Source organism: Didymosphaeria variabile (genome assembly GCF_027946475.1).
Source record: "Didymosphaeria variabile strain IMI 356815 chromosome Unknown scaffold_9, whole genome shotgun sequence".
Lineage (NCBI taxonomy): Eukaryota > Fungi > Ascomycota > Dothideomycetes > Pleosporales > Didymosphaeriaceae > Didymosphaeria > Didymosphaeria variabile.
In genome coordinates, this window is record NW_026611628.1 from 1,158,417 (window position 1) to 1,176,603 (window position 18,187).

The 18,187-nt window shown below is 49.8% G+C and overlaps 8 protein-coding genes across 8 annotated transcripts; 3 read left to right on the forward strand and 5 right to left on the reverse strand.

The window, feature by feature from the left end:
• Positions 1-642: 642 nt before the first annotated feature.
• N0V89_011693 (uncharacterized protein) lies at positions 643-1,398 on the reverse strand (the record flags this gene model as incomplete). Its single annotated transcript, XM_056220421.1, has 2 exons — positions 643-1,126; positions 1,178-1,398. The coding sequence occupies 2 exons, from the start codon at positions 1,396-1,398 to the stop codon at positions 643-645; spliced, it is 705 nt and encodes a 234-aa protein (XP_056065724.1).
• Positions 1,399-2,285: 887 nt separating this feature from the next.
• Positions 2,286-4,319, forward strand: AMO2 (cytochrome c oxidase subunit 1; the record flags this gene model as incomplete). The annotated part of the gene is made up of 1 exon (XM_056220422.1): positions 2,286-4,319. The coding sequence occupies one exon, from the start codon at positions 2,286-2,288 to the stop codon at positions 4,317-4,319; it is 2,034 nt and encodes a 677-aa protein (XP_056065725.1).
• A 560-nt stretch (positions 4,320-4,879) lies between these two features.
• On the reverse strand, positions 4,880-5,817 carry N0V89_011695 (uncharacterized protein; the record flags this gene model as incomplete). Its single annotated transcript, XM_056220423.1, has 3 exons — positions 4,880-5,286; positions 5,339-5,661; positions 5,717-5,817. The coding sequence occupies 3 exons, from the start codon at positions 5,815-5,817 to the stop codon at positions 4,880-4,882; spliced, it is 831 nt and encodes a 276-aa protein (XP_056065726.1).
• Positions 5,818-6,894: 1,077 nt separating this feature from the next.
• On the reverse strand, positions 6,895-7,924 carry N0V89_011696 (uncharacterized protein; the record flags this gene model as incomplete). Its single annotated transcript, XM_056220424.1, has 3 exons — positions 6,895-7,246; positions 7,294-7,669; positions 7,720-7,924. The coding sequence occupies 3 exons, from the start codon at positions 7,922-7,924 to the stop codon at positions 6,895-6,897; spliced, it is 933 nt and encodes a 310-aa protein (XP_056065727.1).
• Positions 7,925-8,666: 742 nt separating this feature from the next.
• Positions 8,667-9,108, forward strand: N0V89_011697 (uncharacterized protein; the record flags this gene model as incomplete). Its single annotated transcript, XM_056220425.1, has 2 exons — positions 8,667-8,903; positions 9,100-9,108. 2 exons carry the CDS (start codon positions 8,667-8,669, stop codon positions 9,106-9,108), a joined length of 246 nt encoding a protein of 81 aa, XP_056065728.1.
• A 1,672-nt stretch (positions 9,109-10,780) lies between these two features.
• On the reverse strand, positions 10,781-12,183 carry N0V89_011698 (uncharacterized protein; the record flags this gene model as incomplete). Its single annotated transcript, XM_056220426.1, has 5 exons — positions 10,781-10,828; positions 10,876-11,509; positions 11,556-11,683; positions 11,736-12,043; positions 12,093-12,183. 5 exons carry the CDS (start codon positions 12,181-12,183, stop codon positions 10,781-10,783), a joined length of 1,209 nt encoding a protein of 402 aa, XP_056065729.1.
• A 2,134-nt stretch (positions 12,184-14,317) lies between these two features.
• Positions 14,318-15,346, reverse strand: N0V89_011699 (uncharacterized protein; the record flags this gene model as incomplete). The annotated part of the gene is made up of 1 exon (XM_056220427.1): positions 14,318-15,346. One exon carries the CDS (start codon positions 15,344-15,346, stop codon positions 14,318-14,320), a length of 1,029 nt encoding a protein of 342 aa, XP_056065730.1.
• Positions 15,347-16,550: 1,204 nt separating this feature from the next.
• N0V89_011700 (uncharacterized protein) lies at positions 16,551-16,729 on the forward strand (the record flags this gene model as incomplete). The annotated part of the gene is made up of 1 exon (XM_056220428.1): positions 16,551-16,729. A coding segment is annotated over one exon (179 nt), but the record flags the coding sequence as incomplete, so codon positions are not given.
• Between the last annotated feature and the right edge of the window lie 1,458 nt (positions 16,730-18,187).

The window sequence follows — 18,187 nt, forward strand, 5'->3', positions numbered from 1 at the left end:
TCATGGAATGAGCGCCCCGTCCCCGAGCTCGTACGGTCGGGCTAAGTACAGTGTCGTCAAAGGCATAGGCGTATATCATGTTGCGGACCTCTCCTGGGAGACGAAGGAGTGGAGAAGTAGACTGGTTGCGGATAGTGCTGTGCATGCGTGAGAACAGTCTTCAATGCAAGGATAATCGGAGGGAGGGCTGGGTACTTACATTGCTTCTCTCACCGCTGCAGGCTCATTGAGGCTGATAGATGGATCCATGTCCGTGGAAGAGCTCGCGAAAGGTTCAGAGAAGTTGAGTCACGCCGTTAGGAGTTGCTAATTCTGAGCCGTGTGGGTGAGATAACAACTTTCGAACAGCGTGATGGTTTATGTACTACAGGTAAGGAATATTGTCAATGCATTGATCCCTACGGCACCGTCCCAGGAAAAGACATGAAACATTGGCTTTGCCTAGCGTAGAATTTCACTTTGTGTGCACGCTCTTGTAAGTGAGAACCAATACCAAAGACCCGCTCGTGAAATGCTAGAAGTCGGAAACGTCAATATTGCGGCAAGCTATGGTATGTCGACATAGAGGAAACAGCCCCTGGCATAGGAGCAGAAGTCCCCTCTGATTGCTTGACGTACCGCTATATTTCAAAGACTATGGATCTATCTCAGGTCTCCCTTGAAGTTATTCTCCAGCTTCTTGATGACACGTGCCGGATTCCCGGCGACCACCGTGAATGGCTCTACACTCTTCGTTACCACACTGCCGGCGCCCACCGTAACGCCCCTCCCGATGGAAACTCCTGGCAAGATGTATGCGCCGCCTCCTATCCAACAATCTTCTCCAATACTTATCTCTTTGCCCATTTCTGGACCTATAATTCCCTGCCGTATCGCTGGATCCACAGGATGTGTCGCGGTGTAGATTGACACATTTGGACCGATCAATACGCGCGCGCCGATACTCACCTTGCAAGTATCCAGTATCAGAAAGTTGGGCCCAATGAAGGAATCTCGGCCGACGGTGACGTGGATGCCATAATCGATGCGAATGGGACCTTCCACCCAGGGATCGCCACCGAATTGAGCATCGTCTTCTTCAAACGTAGCTGCCTGCGGTGGTAACGGATCGGTGTTTCCGAGGACACTATTCAGATTCTTAGCATTTATCCACAGACCGTATCAAGTAATGGCTTACTTTCGCCACATCGCAACCTGTTCCCTCCGTGTGGGATCCTCAGCAGCATTGTATTTCCGGCAGGCAATCGCGCATCGACGCCTCGCCCAAGTCATTTCTGGGCCGAACGAGTAGTACTGTTGCCCTCGAAGCATTTTTTGGTATTCCTCCACGCCACGGAGTGCCTCCTTGAGCTCCAGAATGCCCGCCTTATAGTTCAGAGTATTGTTGACGGAACCCATGGTGCGCATGGGGCAGTTCGAAGTCGCTTAGAGAATAATAGAAGCAGAGATGCGTTGCACGTACCCCCTATACATCTACGATGGGAGCTTCCAATCGACTGGGTGTTGAAATGAGAGCAAGAACGTGTTATGACTGAACAATGTATGAGTCCAGAGGCACGTCATGTGCGAACAATGGTCTTGGTGGGACGCCGAGGAAGCTGCCTGCCCATAATCGGACCTTCCTAACATCTGTAACGCTTCGATCTGAAATGGTTGCCACGTTCTCGTCTGCGGCAGGCCTGCGCAAGCGGTTGGAAGAATTGCCTCTTTCGGTCAAGGGCCGGGCACTAGGTTAGCGACTCGTGCGCCAACAGCAGATTGATCGGCTATCCTCTCACAATATTCGGCTCTTCGATCCACTCCTCGACATTTGGCCCGTTCTATTCGCCAGCGAGCCAAGCCTATGCTCCCTGGTAATGTATCGCCTCCTCAATTGACTGCATGAGAAGGCGATGGAGCGATCACGAAGTCTAAGTTCGGCCAGCGATAAGATTAGTCTTCACAGGCCTACTGGTACTGATCACTTTGCCTGTTACAGAAAGAACCTCAACCTCATGTGTGTGATCGCACCGTAGCGCCTTCGGAGTTCCCCAGAAGACCTCACATTCAGAGCAAGAGCCAGAATGCCTACCCCGGAGACCCATTCTGCGACTTGGTGGCCACGAGGAAATCATGTGCTCATGCTCGGGCAATATGCTCTGAGCGGAGATTGATTGACTCCACACACACTAGAAGTCGCACGATTTTCTGTACATAGGTACAAAACTGACCCAAAAGTTCTTTCAGCATTTCTTCAACATCGTTTTCCATTTCGCACAACTTACTTTCTGTCTGACACCCCCGATATGGTTGCTTCTACATTCTCCCATCCTCTAGACCCAATCTCTCCATCGGAAATCCGTGTAGCATCCGATGTTCTGAAAGAGCACTCGTTGACCACCAATTTGAGGATAAAAGTCGTCGATCTGTTCGAAGGTCCGAAGAACCATGTTTTGTCTTGGATTGCCGATAAGGCCAACACTTTAGATCGGCGGGCGAGAATTTATTATCACCTTGTTGGCTCCCCACATCTTTGGAAAGCTGTCGTCAACATCACACGGCGCATCGCCGAGTCACAAGAAGAGTATCCTGATGCCCAAGGACCGGTGGACTATTGGGAATTCGAACGCGTTCATGATGCATGCAATTCACATCCCGATATACTGGCCGAGGTAGCTAAGCTGAAGCTCCCGGCCGGAGCCAAAGTCATCAATGACCCATGGGCGTATGGCACAGATGACGCCAAAGAGCGGAGACGACTATTCCAATGCTATATGTACATTGTCCTGAACGACGATCCTGAAGCAAATCACTACTCTCTTCCTGCGCCCTTTGCGCCAGTCTTCGATGCGCACACTCTCGAGCTTTGCTGGGTAGATCGCCTCCCTTTGAATTCTGGTCTTGAGACCACCGCCGATACACAGCCTTGGAATGCCGTCCGACCTGTCGAGTATGCTGAGGGTCTTTTGGGCCAAGATTACTTCAGGAAGGACCTCAAGCCATTGCAGATCTCTCAACCAGATGGCCCATCCTTCACGATCAGGGGTCGGAGCATCTCCTGGCAAAAGTGGAACTTCCACTTAGGCTGGAACCTTCGCGAAGGGCCTGTGCTGAACAACATCACATATGATGGAAGGTCGTTATTCTACCGTATTTCTATGAGCGAGATGACAGTGCCCTACGGTGATCCACGAACACCCTACCACCGGAAACAAGCGTTCGACCTGGGGGATTCTGGGTTTGGTCTGACATCAAACACTTTAGAACTTGGCTGCGATTGCTTAGGCCATATTCACTACTTCGATGGGTACAGATGCGACTCTGAAGGACAACCCGTGCTCATGAAGAATGTTGTCTGTGTGCACGAGGTCGACCAAGGCATCGGATGGAAACACACGAACTTCCGCAACAATGTTTCATCAGTCGTGCGGGACCGCCAACTTGTTCTGCAATGTACAGCAACAGTTGCAAACTACGAGTACATCCTATCTTTCATCTTCGACCAGGCCGCAAACTTGCACGTTGAGGTGAAAGCGACAGGTATTGTCTCAACCATGCCTTCGAACGAGGGAGCTCAGCATGAGTGGGGGACCACCGTAGCGCCTGGTGTCATGGCTGCAAACCATCAACACTTGTTCAATGTGCGCATCGATCCTGCACTCGATGGTCGGAAGAACAGCATCGTGTATGAAGACTGTATACCGATTGCTGACTTAGACAAGTCACTTGACCTCTTTGGCAACGCATTCCAGGTAAATTCAACAACCATCAAACAGCCAGGCGCATATAATCTTGATCTTACCAAGTCTCGTACCTACAAGATCATCAATCCTTCGCACATCAACAGCATCTCTGGAAAACCTGTTGGGTACAAATTGCACGCCATTCCATCTCAAATGATGATGATGAGCCCATCAACCTTCAATTACAAGCGAGGTGTCTTTGCATCAAGACCAATCTGGGTCACTAAATACAGGGACGACGAGCTGTATGCTGCTGGCGAATTCACCAACCAGAGTCGCGAAGACACAGGCCTGGCCATCTGGAGCGAGAGGCAGGAGGATGTTGAGAACGAAGATGTTGTCCTGTGGCACACGTTTGGTGTCACGCATGTTACTCGACCTGAAGGTGAGTGGGACGCTTTTTCCAGACCTGCCTATCCGCTCACTTTTGATGTAGATTTCCCAGTCATGCCAAATGAGAAGATGACGATGATGTTGAAGCCGACAAGCTTCTTTGAGTCCAATCCTTCCAACGATGTCCCGCGCTCGACACAGAAATTCAATAAGTCGAAGTTGACCGATTGTACTGTTTGTCCGAAGAGCGACTCCCGGATATGACGATAGCATGAGAAGGTGTGGATGTTGTGAGGAGCTTCGATTGGAATATGTGTGCATGCGAGGAGACTTCTGGAAAGAACAACAGAGAGTGTGAATGCAGCTTTGTATCATTGTACCTCCCGTTGACTTGTGGGCAATGGAAGCCTTGTTAGTATATGATTTAAGACCTCGCCTAAATTATCCAGCCTTCACATGTAGGTATATCGAGGTAGATGCCATTCCTTCTCGCTGACAGGACTGCGGGATGTCAGCCACCACTATCACTCACTTCGTGGCTTCTCGAACTGCTAGGCCTTGCATTACGCCTCTTCCGTTATGAACTCTTGTATAGTACATTCATAGGGAAATCGCTCTTTCCGATGCACTACGACCCTCTCCTGAAGTAAGGTTACGCAAGTCACGGAACACAATTATTGGTGCAAGAGATGGGTGAAGAAAATGTGTGGACGACTTGGTCTACGAAGAGCGGAGGAATGATTCCTTCAGATATCCCAATGACGAAAAGGCATCAATGATATCATCAAGTATATGTTGTGTCAAGGGGTTCATATGTAGTCTATCTAGAAGAATAGAAGCCCGCCACAAGCACTGATAGTACTTCCAGTGACCCACCTGCTCTCCTCACTCGCTAAAAATCCTACGACAGGCGCAACATCTCTTACCTCGCCAACTCTTGCCTCGGCAGGTGTTGAGTCGATGAGCGGCTTCAAGTCGTCAAGAAATTCTTGTGTACTGCTGAAGTAACCATCCGTCGCAACTGGTCCGGGATTTACGCAATTCACGGTAATACCTTTGCTTTGGCCAAGCTCCGTTGCCCAGACACGTGAAAAGGACTCGTTTGAGGCCTTACTGGCGGCATATACAGTTTGTTGTGCAACGCCCATGCGTGCGGAGCAGGAGGATACAAGGACGATGCGGCCGCCCCGGGGCATGTGAGGTATTACCTTCTGCGTAAGGAAGATAGGTGCTATGCGAAGAGTCAGTATCTCTTGTCAGTATAGTCGATCAAGCGTCCATACCTTTAACGTTGAGATCAGTCTGCATCTCGTAGAAGTCCTCAGTGACATCCGGCAAGAAGCAATCGTCGCCGTTGCCCGCATTATGCACGAGGATATTGATAGATGTGTTTTCGCTCAATTCCAATGCTGCTTCCACTACCTTATTCTGGCCTGCTGCGGTGACTATGTTGGCTTGAATGGCGATAGCGCGTGCTCCTGAGCCACAGCCCTCGATTGTGCTTACAATACTCTCGGCTGCTTCCTGACTCTTCGGTGAAGTGTAGTTGACGACGACATTGGCCCCGCGTCGAGCAAGCTCGAGTGCGATACCAGCACCGATTCCTCTGGGATGTGTGGTCAGTAAGTCGCTCTTGATAGACCCATCCATGGTTCCCATACCTTGAGCTGCCCGTTACTATCGAAGTCAAGCCCGCTAAATCGTACAGTTTGCGAGCCTCGACCATCGAAGCATTGGAATGATCATTCTGACCTTGTGCCATTCTCGAAAATTCACAATGGATTGTATCGTCTTTCTCGAGACAGACTAAATCCTGACCATCGCCTGGAGTGGGGAAAAGAAACAAGTTGTTCGCTCAAAGGCAACTGATCGAGGAAACTCAGCTGATAAGAGAAAATTGAGCAAGAGGAGGGTATACGCCATGCTTAAGGCGGGCTATGACGAGCATGGTGCTCGTCAAGGGCTTATACTAGCGTTCATGGATAGGCGCATAATATTTGGGGCAAAACTTCCACTTACGGACGCGGATCGTGAACTGGGACGTGGTCGCGATCGGCGCTGTAACTCTTTTTTTTTTTTTTTAGAGCTGAGAACTCCTTCTTTCGGCTCTGCAACATGAAGAAGCACAGCTGATAATAAAATCCCGCGAGACGTGCGGGAGCTATCAACCTCCTGGGGAAGTATTGCGCCTGGGAGTGAAGATCTAGCTCGCAGCATCCAGCCGGTGGTATCGCAGTGTTCGCAGTTGAAGAAATGACCTCTTTGAGACTTCCCGAAGCTGCACCTACGTGGAGCTATGTACCCTAGAATGCGGGGTAGCCGTTAAGCGAGGGTGATAGCGCTCATACAAGCTACTTTCCCATTTGCCATACGCTAAGGTCCATGATAGTGATGTTATGCGGTGAATATCTCTGGGCTAAGAAGTGCGCCTCAACGGGGATAGTCCTATCTCGCATTGTTCCTTTTTTCCCTGCCGGCTGCAGGCTTGAACCAGACCATCAAACTGGACTATGCCGTCAGGACGTCACATATCGAAGATGTTTCTTGAGCCGAAAATTATCGCGGTTAAGGCGACTATCAGTTGGCTTTGCGAGTCTTGCACATGGAAAAATATGGTTTTCCGTGCAGCACCTGATGCAGAATGCAACTATCACGGGGCTGATTGTCACTTTACAAATGATTCATTATCTCGCTGCAAGAATGATACCACGATAGAGGAAAAGAGCTAACGAGTCTTCTTACTGAAGAAAATATATGAAACTACCTCCAAATGCTATCCATCTACAGGCCGGAACGCTCAACAATGATTTTAAATCACTGCTCATCTTATTGGTGCAGCCTAGAAGTCTTTGTACTTTGCATCCGCTTTCCACTCAGGATAGAGCGCATATATAGGATCAAGCTGTTCGACCGTTCCACAAGCGGGATCGGAAAGCGAATATCCAAGATACTCCACCACATCTCTCGGATACTTCCTTGCTACATCGTGAGGAACAGCCAAGAATTGATTTTCTTCTTGGCGAAGATATCCTCGCGTTACAAAGGTCCCAAAGACAAGTCGCTTCTCGTCCTTTGTGGTGTTGGCTCCACCCCCGTGGAATGCAGAAGCCAGCATTAGGAAAGCGTCACCCTTCTCCATATCTGCGTGTATGCATTGATTGACATCTGGCGGCGTCTCTCGGTCGTTGCCCCTGCGACTGATATTAATTAAGATCACACCGCTTGGGGATACATTTACCAAAGATGACTTCCCGGTATAAACGCTGTTCCACCGTTCGCCGGCGTTACTCTGCAGCCAGCCACAAAACATCCAATAGCTGATTCGCGGCCCATGTCCCTTGCATCGTCCCACTCCGTGACTTCGGTGTGTACATTGTGGGCGATATAATCGTCTCGGTGAAGAGGCTGCGCTTTACCACCTGGACCAATCCTCATGGCTACAGACGAATGCACGTAAGGTTTTGACACCGATTCCTTTCTTTCGTTGCCCCACCAGAACATGCTTCTCGTAGTCAAGAAGTGGTCGCAGACAGCGCGGTATAGCGGGTGCATCAGCTGGGTCTCAGTATACGTCGGACTCAGTCCGATCAATCCAGGCGCTCGTTGTGTCTCCTCTAATCGTGAGTCAGTAACTCAAGTATATTGCAACAAAGCCTGGGCTTACTCGGGAAAAAGTCGCCCTCCCATTCCATATCATTGTCTATGCGGTCGCGGCACTCGCTATACGCTTTATCGACGTCTTCCTCTGTAACAAACTTTTTGATAAAAACTCCCCCATCGCGCTTCAGCAGCTGAATGATGTAGTCAAGAGGAGCGTCTGCGTGCACAGACTGAACGCCAGGTGGAAGCTCATTTACAGTGCCAGGCATGTTGATCCAGAATTTTCACTGTAAGGTCACAAAGTTCTATCGAAGAATGCTACTGAGAGCAGATGTTATGGTGCTTCAAGTTGTATTATACTATCGCCCGAACTTATGGCTGGTAACGTCACCAGGTACACGACCCACAGGGACGGGGTTTTACCCTGCGCGGGGATCTTTACCGTATCTGGGAATTTAGCCAGCTTGCACTAGCTGTTTGCGGAAGCATCTTCAACAGTGTGGATCGGTCCCTTTCGGACCATTTTCGTGCACACGATCAAATGCCGTGCGCCTCCGCAGTACTACACCAAGCCTTGGTACAGCATCCCTAGAGCGATTGTTGCCATTCAGAATTGAATTATTCCATGGAGGGTCTACTATGTCGTTTACCCCTCTTTGTGTATGAGGCGATATCCAATGGTCTATAGTAAGATGCAGTGGCGTTCGCAGTGTGGACGTAGCACAAAGCTGACAATGCACTGTTCTGGAATTGTTCAGCGATTTGCCGCCTTGGATCGGAAATAGCAAGCCAGAGATAACAGAACTCTAGTTTGAATAGATAAGCGTTGGCGTGGAAGGTCCGAAATGCACGCACATGTGGGTGATGGAAGGAGAACACGGTCCTAGAAGTACACAGTAAGGGGTATATCACACCCATGTGAATACCTCCCTTTCATCGATCACCTCTTTGTGTCAACTTATATATTCTCCATCGCGTTCCAACCGATCTCCTTGGGCCTTATCAAGCACAATGATAGGAAGTGACATCAAAAAGACTCGGTCAGAGTCTGCTGCGTCTGTCCAGGTCGGCACTTCAAATGCATACAACGTCGCAGAGACTGAGGAGATTAAGAAGACGACGATGGTGGATGTCGATGATGAGATCCTCAGAAGGAACGGCCATGAAGCGGCCCTCGAGCGCCAGTTTAGTTGGATCAGCGCTCTGGGCTTAGGGTTTTCCATCACAAACTCATGGGTCGGATACCTGGTACGTCGACTCCTTCACAATGTAAACGTCTTTCCACTGAATCGGATACTGCAGAGCTGTTTCGGTCAAAATCTGGCCTATGGAGGACCAAATTGTGTCATTTTTGGCCTGATCGTAGCGTTCTTCGTGCAGTACACGATCACGCTGGGTCTCAGTGAGCTGGCATCCGCGTATCCCGTGAGTTCTACCAGAACAGCCCGGATAGGCTATAGTTACTCGTACTGACTACGCTGTGCTCAGTCTTCAGGAGGCCAGTATCATTTCTGCTACATCCTTGCGCCACCTAAAACGCGTAGATTTGCGGCGTACATCACAGGTTGGATGTCCTTGCTGGCATGGTGGCTGGTGACGTGCTCTGGAGTGTCGCTGGCCGCTGTGAGCACTGCCGGCATAGTGGCCTTTTTCCACCCAGACTTTGTGGTGCAGCCATACCAACTTTGGCTTATCTACGTAGCAGTTGCCTTCATTACTGGTAAGGAAACCAAACCGAAGCGATCGTGTACACCCACTGACTCAACCTGACAGCATTGCCGTTGTATGTCGTCCCAAAGAAGATACCCTTAACCGTCCAATTGTCACTATATATCTCGTTGGTCGGTTGCCTAATATGGTTCGTTACGGTGCTTGCGATGAAACAGCGTACGCAGCCGGGATCCTTTGTCACGGAGAAAGGCTTTGGTACGAGTGGCTGGTCCTACGGTACTGCCTGGTTGATCGGAATTTGCAACGCAATGTATGCGTATGGTGGAACCGATGGCGGTAAGTGCCCCTAATTGTTCTAGCCTTTGTCAGATATTTCACGATGAATCTCCAGTACTATGTTTCGGTACTGTATGCGGACATGATACTGACATACGCAGCAATCCATATCAGCGAAGAAATACCTCAACCTGGCCGACGGGTGCCCCAAGTCATGAGCGTGACAGTTGCCATCGGGCTTCTGTCTAGCCTGCCATTAATGATAGCCTTGACATTTTGTATGACAGACATTGAAGCTGTCACATCTTCGCCTTTACCGAGTTTGGAGCTTCTCTACCAGGCGTGAGTGTTACGGCGCTCAAGCGTAGCTTTCTACTTACACACCTCGCAGGACGGGAAATCGAACAGTGACTGCGGTCCTTTCCATTTGGCTCCTCGTGGTGTACATCATCGGGCTCTCAGCACAATTCCTCACAGCAGGAAGGATAGCGTGGGCCTTCGCGAGAGACGTAGGTTAATATTTTATAAAGATCCACAAACACCGCTGATGATTTTGATAGGGTGGAGTCCCATTCTCCAAGTACTTTTCGCACGTCGACGCGAAGAGAAAATTTCCGGCACGAGCCACATCCGCCGCATTCATATTCGTCTGCCTTTATGGGCTCCTCTATTTCGCCAGCTCGACAGCGTTTAACTCGATCGTGACCTCGGCCGTTCTGTTCCTCAACATCTCCTACGTTGTACCGCAAGGCATCCTTCTGGTTCAGGGCAGACACAAGCTCCCTCCCCGCTGGCTCAAGCTAGGTTATTTAGGATACTTCTGCAACACTTTTGCTGTGTTGTGGATCGTTGTCCTCGGAGTGTGCGTATGCATGCCCGCTTCGCTCCCAGTAAGGACAGATAGTATGAACTATACAAGCGTCTGTCTTGTTGGTTTGACGACCATCATCATGACTTTCTGGTTCACACTTGGAAAGAACTTTTCAGGTCCCAAGATCGACTGGGACGGGCTGGAGGCAGGCATTGTTGTTGCTGAGATACGTGAGAAACGTGATGTTCCTTAAGTTTGGATATATGCCTAAACATGTAGTCACAGAACAAGAGTATGAGCGAAGTCGGGTTCGGTATTGACTTTGCTGGTGTGACGAAGTCTCTTCTCTCGGCGCGCATGCGAGCGATTAAAAGAATAAGTAGTCATGTTGCCGTGGGAGATGTATGGAGCATGTCTGCATTTGTTAGTGGTATGTAAAATGAGCGAATTCGTATTACGTACGTGTTCTTGCCACGGCACATTGCGCGATCCGTCAGATAACCTCCGACCTTGCCAAGTCTTCTCCAAGAGTTCCGTGATGCTGTGATACGTGATTCCGGTCATTCTTTTGATATGCTCAACACACATAACCACGTATTGTTGTTGGTGAGGTGAGTCGGTTTCGGCAGCGGCCAGGAATAGTGGGAACAAGAGCCTTTTGAAGTACGGTGAGTGCCGCGGTACTAATGTCGAAGCATCGAGAATAGCTGTAACGGAATTGCGGATGCGGTAATCACTGCATGGTATGCTGAATGGATCCGGGAACCGGAGTATGCGTATCATCGCCATATGTTTGTAAGCATCTGCAAGGCTCACCCATTCTGGGTCTGCGTTCGGATAGAGGCCAGTGGATGGGTCCCAAGCCTGCAAGCGTAATAAGGTCTCGTTCAGAGACAGCCGGAACTCTTCTTCTCCAAGCTCTTGCGCGAGAAACTTCTTACCTCCTTCAAGAGTATTACTGATGGCAGTGAAAACCTCTACAGGACAGCCAACCAAAGACGTGAGAGTTGCCACCGCTGATGTAGCAACATATTCGCGCACATTGGGTGGGAATGCTAGCTTCTCCGCGCCGCTAAAGCCACGTAGAAGGTCAAACCTACTTGTGTCAGCACGCAATGCATGGCGTTCAGTACCTATCTTACCATGTCAGGGCAGTAACAAGAAACATCTGGCTCGGACTTAGGACGCCAGATCGCTCGATAAGACGAGAGCACAGAAAGGCCACACCGTTTAAGTGCGCACCGTGGTTTGATCTACCGCACTCAAATGTCTACACAGTTATTGTCAGTCGATAATCGCCCATGCGGTACAAGAGAACCGACATCATGAAGTACGAGCATCAGAACAATTGCCAAGGCTGTCTCCTCTTCAGCTTCGCTCAGGCTGAAGCACTCCTCTTTCAGCAAGATTGCACTCAAGGACTGCAGAGCGGCCACTCGGTACTCCAGCGCAGCGGTATTTAGTCGGCGATTAGGTGTTGGTTGTTGGGTAGCTAGGTGGCATGCTGTGAGACCTAAGGCGGCTTTTAGTAGACCAGTGTCTCGGAGAGCAAGCGGAAGAATATAGGTCTCGAAAGGATCCGACGCGCCCTCGGGGGTGGCCGAAAGCTTCGGACACACAACATTCTCATCTGTGTGAGATGTCAGAATTGGGAGTAACATGTTCTATTATACACATACAATACAACAATAAACCCTGCACGTCCTCATTATCTCTAAGCTTTAGGTTCGCCGTTGACAAAGGTAATCTGGAGCCATACTCGACTGGCATGTGCAATTCAGTACCAGAAGAAGATTCCGGATTTGAGGCTGCTCCATCCGGAGATGCTATCGTGACTAGCACAGGTGCCGATGGCAGGTTTGCTTTTGCAGCTTGTCTAGTGGTTATCGTCGTCGAGACGCTTTCGCGTCGTGTCCGAGGCCGTGATTTGCGCAGTGTCCCCCCTTCCATGCCATATATTTTGATATTCAAGGGATATCCTTCGCAAACCAAGCCCTGAGATACACAACGCTTGCACTCTGGTTTTGTTCTATCGCATTTCCGACATTTTTTCCGACACGTGCCACATACCGGATCTGGGTGACGATGAGCAGGGTTTATTAGGCGTATCGAAGGCTCGAGCTGAAGCTTACCTACCCGACGTGCCATTGCTGCGGATGGCTTCATACACCAGTTTGCCTCTAAGATATAGATAACGATGATGCTGTGGAGTCACGGAAAGTCTATCAAGATGGCCTCGGTCCTAGCCCCACCCGCCAAGGCCTTAACCGCTCACGTGTGGTCAGATCCAAGGACGAACCAGGGTAGCAACAATCCGCAGAGCCTCCTGCTTGCATCGGGCGATCTGACAACAATTTCAAGAGAAAGGCAAGGCTACATCTCCAGTTCTATGATGACGTCATTCCAACGACGTTTGCCTCTCATCTCGCTTTCCACGTGTGCTTATTGATAGCACCACGCCCCCAATTTTCCAATGTAAGCTCCCATGCTGTTTGGAATGGAGTCTTAGTTCAGCCGGAACGGCATGGCCGACAAATGCGCAATGCTATGCTTGGCGCTCCTTCTCTCTTGCAGCTTGACCAATTACCCAGTTGAGTTTTCTACTTGACTGCGTTTCGGCCGAACACATTCAATCGCAGTTTTGTGTTACAATAAGCCCCCTCTGTAACCTATAATCATGGGCTTCGTCCAAACCGTCTTTCTGTCATACTACGCGCTCGCTTTTAATGTCCAAAAATGTCAAGCTCGTCGTCAAATACGCTCTTCACAGCACCGTCTCAGTATACCACAAGAAACCGCGGACCCATCACTACCCTCTTCGTCCCACCAACGTCATGTACGGCAACTCCCACATTCACAACTCTCAACACAGTCAACGTCTTCTATTTCGGACATTCGGGCCAGGATAGACTCTTCGATCCGACCTGCTACCCTACTGGAACAATACTTCCCAAAAGCCTTAAAGATGCTCACTGGGGCCTCTACTACTGTTAGGTGCCCTCCTTCCGCATGATATGCTGCCATCTAAACATGATATCATCATAGACAGTCCTGCAATATGCCCAAAAGGATGGAGCCAGGCCCAGACATACAAGAACACACTTCCTGGATATACTGAGGACCTACTACTAGGGACCAAGACATCAGCAGCTTTGTGTTGTCCCACGTATGTTGCCTACACAGAGACACTGGTCAACCTCTAAGACTTTCTCAGATCGTATATTTCCGCCCCACATGGTGCCGGCCACCAGTGCATATCCACCATCAAGCAGGATGATGTCGTTCCGTTGTTATATGCTTCAGACATGATGACCAGGACATATACACATGCTGCTGGTACACCGGCATTCGTGGTGGGGGACGGAGTGGTGGTGATGTGGCAGGAGTCGGATAAGGCAGTTCTGGACGCAGCTGCGACCGAGACGCCGACAACAAAGACCGACTTCACCCATGCCACCGTGAGTTCAACTTCGACGTCGATCACGACGAGCACGTCTACAGGAACACCCTCGGAAGGAATGTCGACTGGGGCTAAGGCCGGGATCGGCGTGGGGATACCGGTTGTTGTTATTGCTGCTATAGCCGCCGGGTGGCTGCTCCTCAGACGAAGAAAGAGACGTACTCAAAGCTTAAGTGAACCAACGGTGCCGGAATACCTTCGGCCGAATGACGCGATAGAAGTATGCGCCGCCGAGCCACCTAAAGAGATCTACAGTGGGCGAGGTACAGAACTTCGCCACGAGCTGTCTCCAGATGGGTACACGCAAGACTTGACCACGATCAACCGAAGTTGATACGATCCTGAGTACTAACGAACCGTCCATTTGAGCATTTTGGTGTTATATAGACTGGGAGCATTAGATGCGGAGTTTGTGTGCATTTGGGGTAGGCGCTAGAGCTGAGACTAGTCAACATAACCATATCCATCCAGAAACCCCTCCAAAGCTTTCGGAACAAGCTCAGCTGCATCTCCTAGGAACATCCACTCGTCTTCCTCTGGTCTCGACACACCAGCGGACTTCGCCTCCATGTTAAAAAAGGCGAGACGAGCGCCTGCCTTCCGCGCACGACCTATGTATCCTGCTGCGGGCCACACCGTGGCCGATGTTCCGATTACAAGCATTAGATCCACTTTCTTATCCTGAACTGCGCTATTCGCGTCTACAGAGGTTTCTAAATCACCTCCGCACAGCCACCCGTTGAGGTGGTTAACTTTTGCTTCCGGAAGACCTTCACCAAACCACACCGTCGCTGGGCGCAGCAAGTTGACTCTGCACTTCGGACAATGTGGTAGCTCATCGATGCTGACTCCAGACGTCGCAGATCTTGAATCGGCGGAGTCCAGAACCCCAGGCGGCTCTGTGACTGGCAGCTGTGGAATAATGGGAATATTGTAATTTTCCTCCTCGTAATCACATGCATCGTCGAAGCATCTCACGCGAAACAAAGATCCATGGAGGTTGATGATCTGTTCGCTGGGATGTCCGGCTCTTTGGCACAACCCATCGACATTCTGGTTGACCGACAGTAACCCAGGTTTCTTTGCCGCAAGCTCCGCAAGCGCGTGATGCGCTGGGTTCGGTAACGCAGCTTTGGCCTGGCTCCTCCGATAATTGTAGAACTGCCACACCAAGATGGGATCGTCCTCAAACGCGCCCTTCGTTGCGAGCTGCTGGTCTGAAAACGTCCTCGAAAAGCCTCCAGCGGACCTGTAAGTCGGTATTCCAGATGACGCTGACAGACCAGCGCCGATCAAGACAAGAATTCGCTTCGAAGATCGAAGATGAGCCGTGAATGAGGCCAGCATCTCCCTCGACGGAAGATCATGATTGATGTTTTGAGCCTCATCGTCGAGACTCTTGTAATGTCGTTGCAGACTCGCATTGGCTTTAGCCCTGAGCTCGTCCTTAAAGTCTTTAGAAAGAGGTGGCATAGTCGAGGTTCGATGAAGAAGATGCAGTCGTTGCAAGGTCCACGATCAGTTGGTGAAAGCACAGAACCTCTGCATCGGAGGGATCACAGTTCGGAAGATCGACCGCCCAACCGCCAATGACGATATGATGCGGAAATAAGTAATTTGTATATGGTTTCATGGGTGTGCAAGCGATTTGGACGTATTTATACTAGCTGTACATAGGTTGGTGGGCCTTATCAGGCAGCAATATTTCGCACGAAGGTATAGTACGCGAGATCTGAGCTCACTACTAATTTTACCTAGATCACCCTTAGGAACTACGCAACACTGACCTGCTGTTGGGAGAAAAGCCACACTCACATACCCGCTAGTCAGGAATGCCTCCATCCAAATTCGATTTCATGACCTATCTGTATGAGAGAACATGGAGTGGGACATGCAGTCACACAAAGTTGCTGCCTAAAGAACTCGACTAGCCCAGGTAAATCTTGCGATCTTGATATAATGGTCGTCTGGATTGTCTGACAGCTCAAATCCCCATCTCAGTAAGATCGATTTACAAGCCTTATCTCCCGCTGATTCATTCCCACGCACCTCCCTCTGCTATGTCCGACCAATAACGTTTAGTCCGAAACGCTTGAGTACAACAGAGCAAACTTTGTTGTGAAGATTGTTAACAAAGTCTCGAAGCACATACCCATGTCGAAAGTGTTCAATGTCCACGCAGCCAGGTCAGTCCAGGAGCGTCAGCACGGCTCAGGATCTCATCTTGCCAATCTTCTGGAGGAATTGCATAGAGATCACCAAGTGACAGAGAAGCATAGGCTTCAGTTCCATCGCACTTAGGTTTATAAAATCCACAGTATAACATTTTGACGGTCAAAGTGCATTCCTGGGGAGCAAGTACTTCGTAGATCTTGTGAAAGTCGCGGAGTATGCGCTCGAGTTCGGGAACATGCTGTATGAAACAGGTCCAGAGGTTCAGCTTGACCTTGCGGCCGGAAGCATATGTGAGGGTCCCCTCTTGGAGCACTTCAGAATCTGGACCAACCTCAAGAGTTGGGCAGTTGTCAAGAAGGATGCTGACGGTGCGCATGTAATCGAACGGTCTAAAGCCGAGCCCGAAAGCATCGTGCTCCAGAAAGCGCCTTAGAAGTTCCACATCAAGCTGCCAAGACAGCACATCGTGGTGATCATAGCCAGGCGCCCGAACGCGACGTCTATGGGACAAAGTGGAGTAGATCGCCATGGCAAGTTCTGTGATCGTGTCGAGGCCAATGTACTGCCGCCAAAATCCGAGGTTGCAAACAAGGGTTCCCAAGCTGTCATGCGAGTCATTAGGATAATCCTCAAGACAGTATTGGTAGATACGGTCTCGCAGCTCACGGGGAAGCTTCGTTTGTATGTCTTCGCCAATGCTGTACAGACTAGCTCGCAGGGAATCTTCGATTGTTTTGTGGCCGCGTCTAAATCACGTTAGCGAGACCTGAAAGAAGGCTCTCGTGTCCAACCTACTTGAACCAAGTCATCGAGTCAATGTTTATGCGCAAGTATTCTTCGTGGATCAGTATTTCCGAGTCGGCAGTCGTATCATTGGGTTTGCTCCTCGTTGGATATTAGTACCTCTCGCACAGTGCTCAGTGGTTCAACGAGTGAGTATTACGTACAATAGATCACCCAGAGGTTTAGGGGTTGATTCCCTTGCTGCTTCGAGTTGACCTCGAGGTTGTAGCGTCATACTCGTGGACCGAACGTTGAGAGATTCGATCCACAAGAATGAAGGAGCTCCAGGGCGATTAAGAGGCATGCCTGAAAGTGTGAGGGGTGGAGAACCTCACAGGAAGGTACTATATACCCAGTCGTAGGAGAACTACAGGACGCTAAAAAGTACCGTAAACTCGAGGAGGTTAGCGCAGTGTTAGCGCAGTGAATACTAGAAGCAACGACCATTTTCCCTGCAAAATTCACCATGGTCATGAGTAGCTCAACACACAGTCTATTCGTACATTTAATGTGATATTATGTTCCAAAATAGTATAGCGGTCGAGTTTTCGAGGAGCGGCTTGCTTATCATCTGCCCTGAGAATCGCTCACATTGTATGTTGTTGTTACAGCCTTGCGTAGCACATCGCGTCCCACGACCTGTTCTCTGTATTAGATTCATCAACCAAAGTCTGCGTATCGTTCCCCAGAGGACGTTGTTTGCTTGGCCTGCCATACGAGAATTAATCTATCTACGTAGTTTGACGATCAGACATTGAACACACATAAGTTGTGATGTTCAGGTTGTCTCTGGAAAGGTACAACGCATTGATAACTGTTCACTGCGCCCAAACGATCCCAGGCTCTTGATTGATGTCCATGGTCAAAATTCAATTTCACCATACGCACCGCCGCACGGATGACCTACATCAAAGAAAGCTGGAAGCTATGAAAGCAAAGACGGCGAAAATTGAGTAGCGCTCGTCGTGAGTTCCTTAAGCGAATTGTGTGGAGACTTCTAATGAGGTACTTGTGTGTGGAATGAAAGCATCTGCAGCAACCCGAGAGAAGGTCGACCAGATCACGCGACGCATGAAGCGACATCTTCGATGATTACGAACGACGGCAAAACTTTGGGCCTCCTCTGTAATTCAAGGCCGGCTGAATCCGATGTGGAATAATTGCTTGCAACTGTTACGTTGGAAAATTCCAATTCTGCGCTCATCTAATCGTTGTCCTATGTTTATTGGTCGACGAAAGGCTCAGTAGTCGTAGAATTGAACGCCTGTATCGAGATTCCAAGAAATCTGACTATGCCCAGGTGCGCTTGCTGTATACCCTTGTCTGTGTTCACACCGTGACTTCCCCGCACGGCGA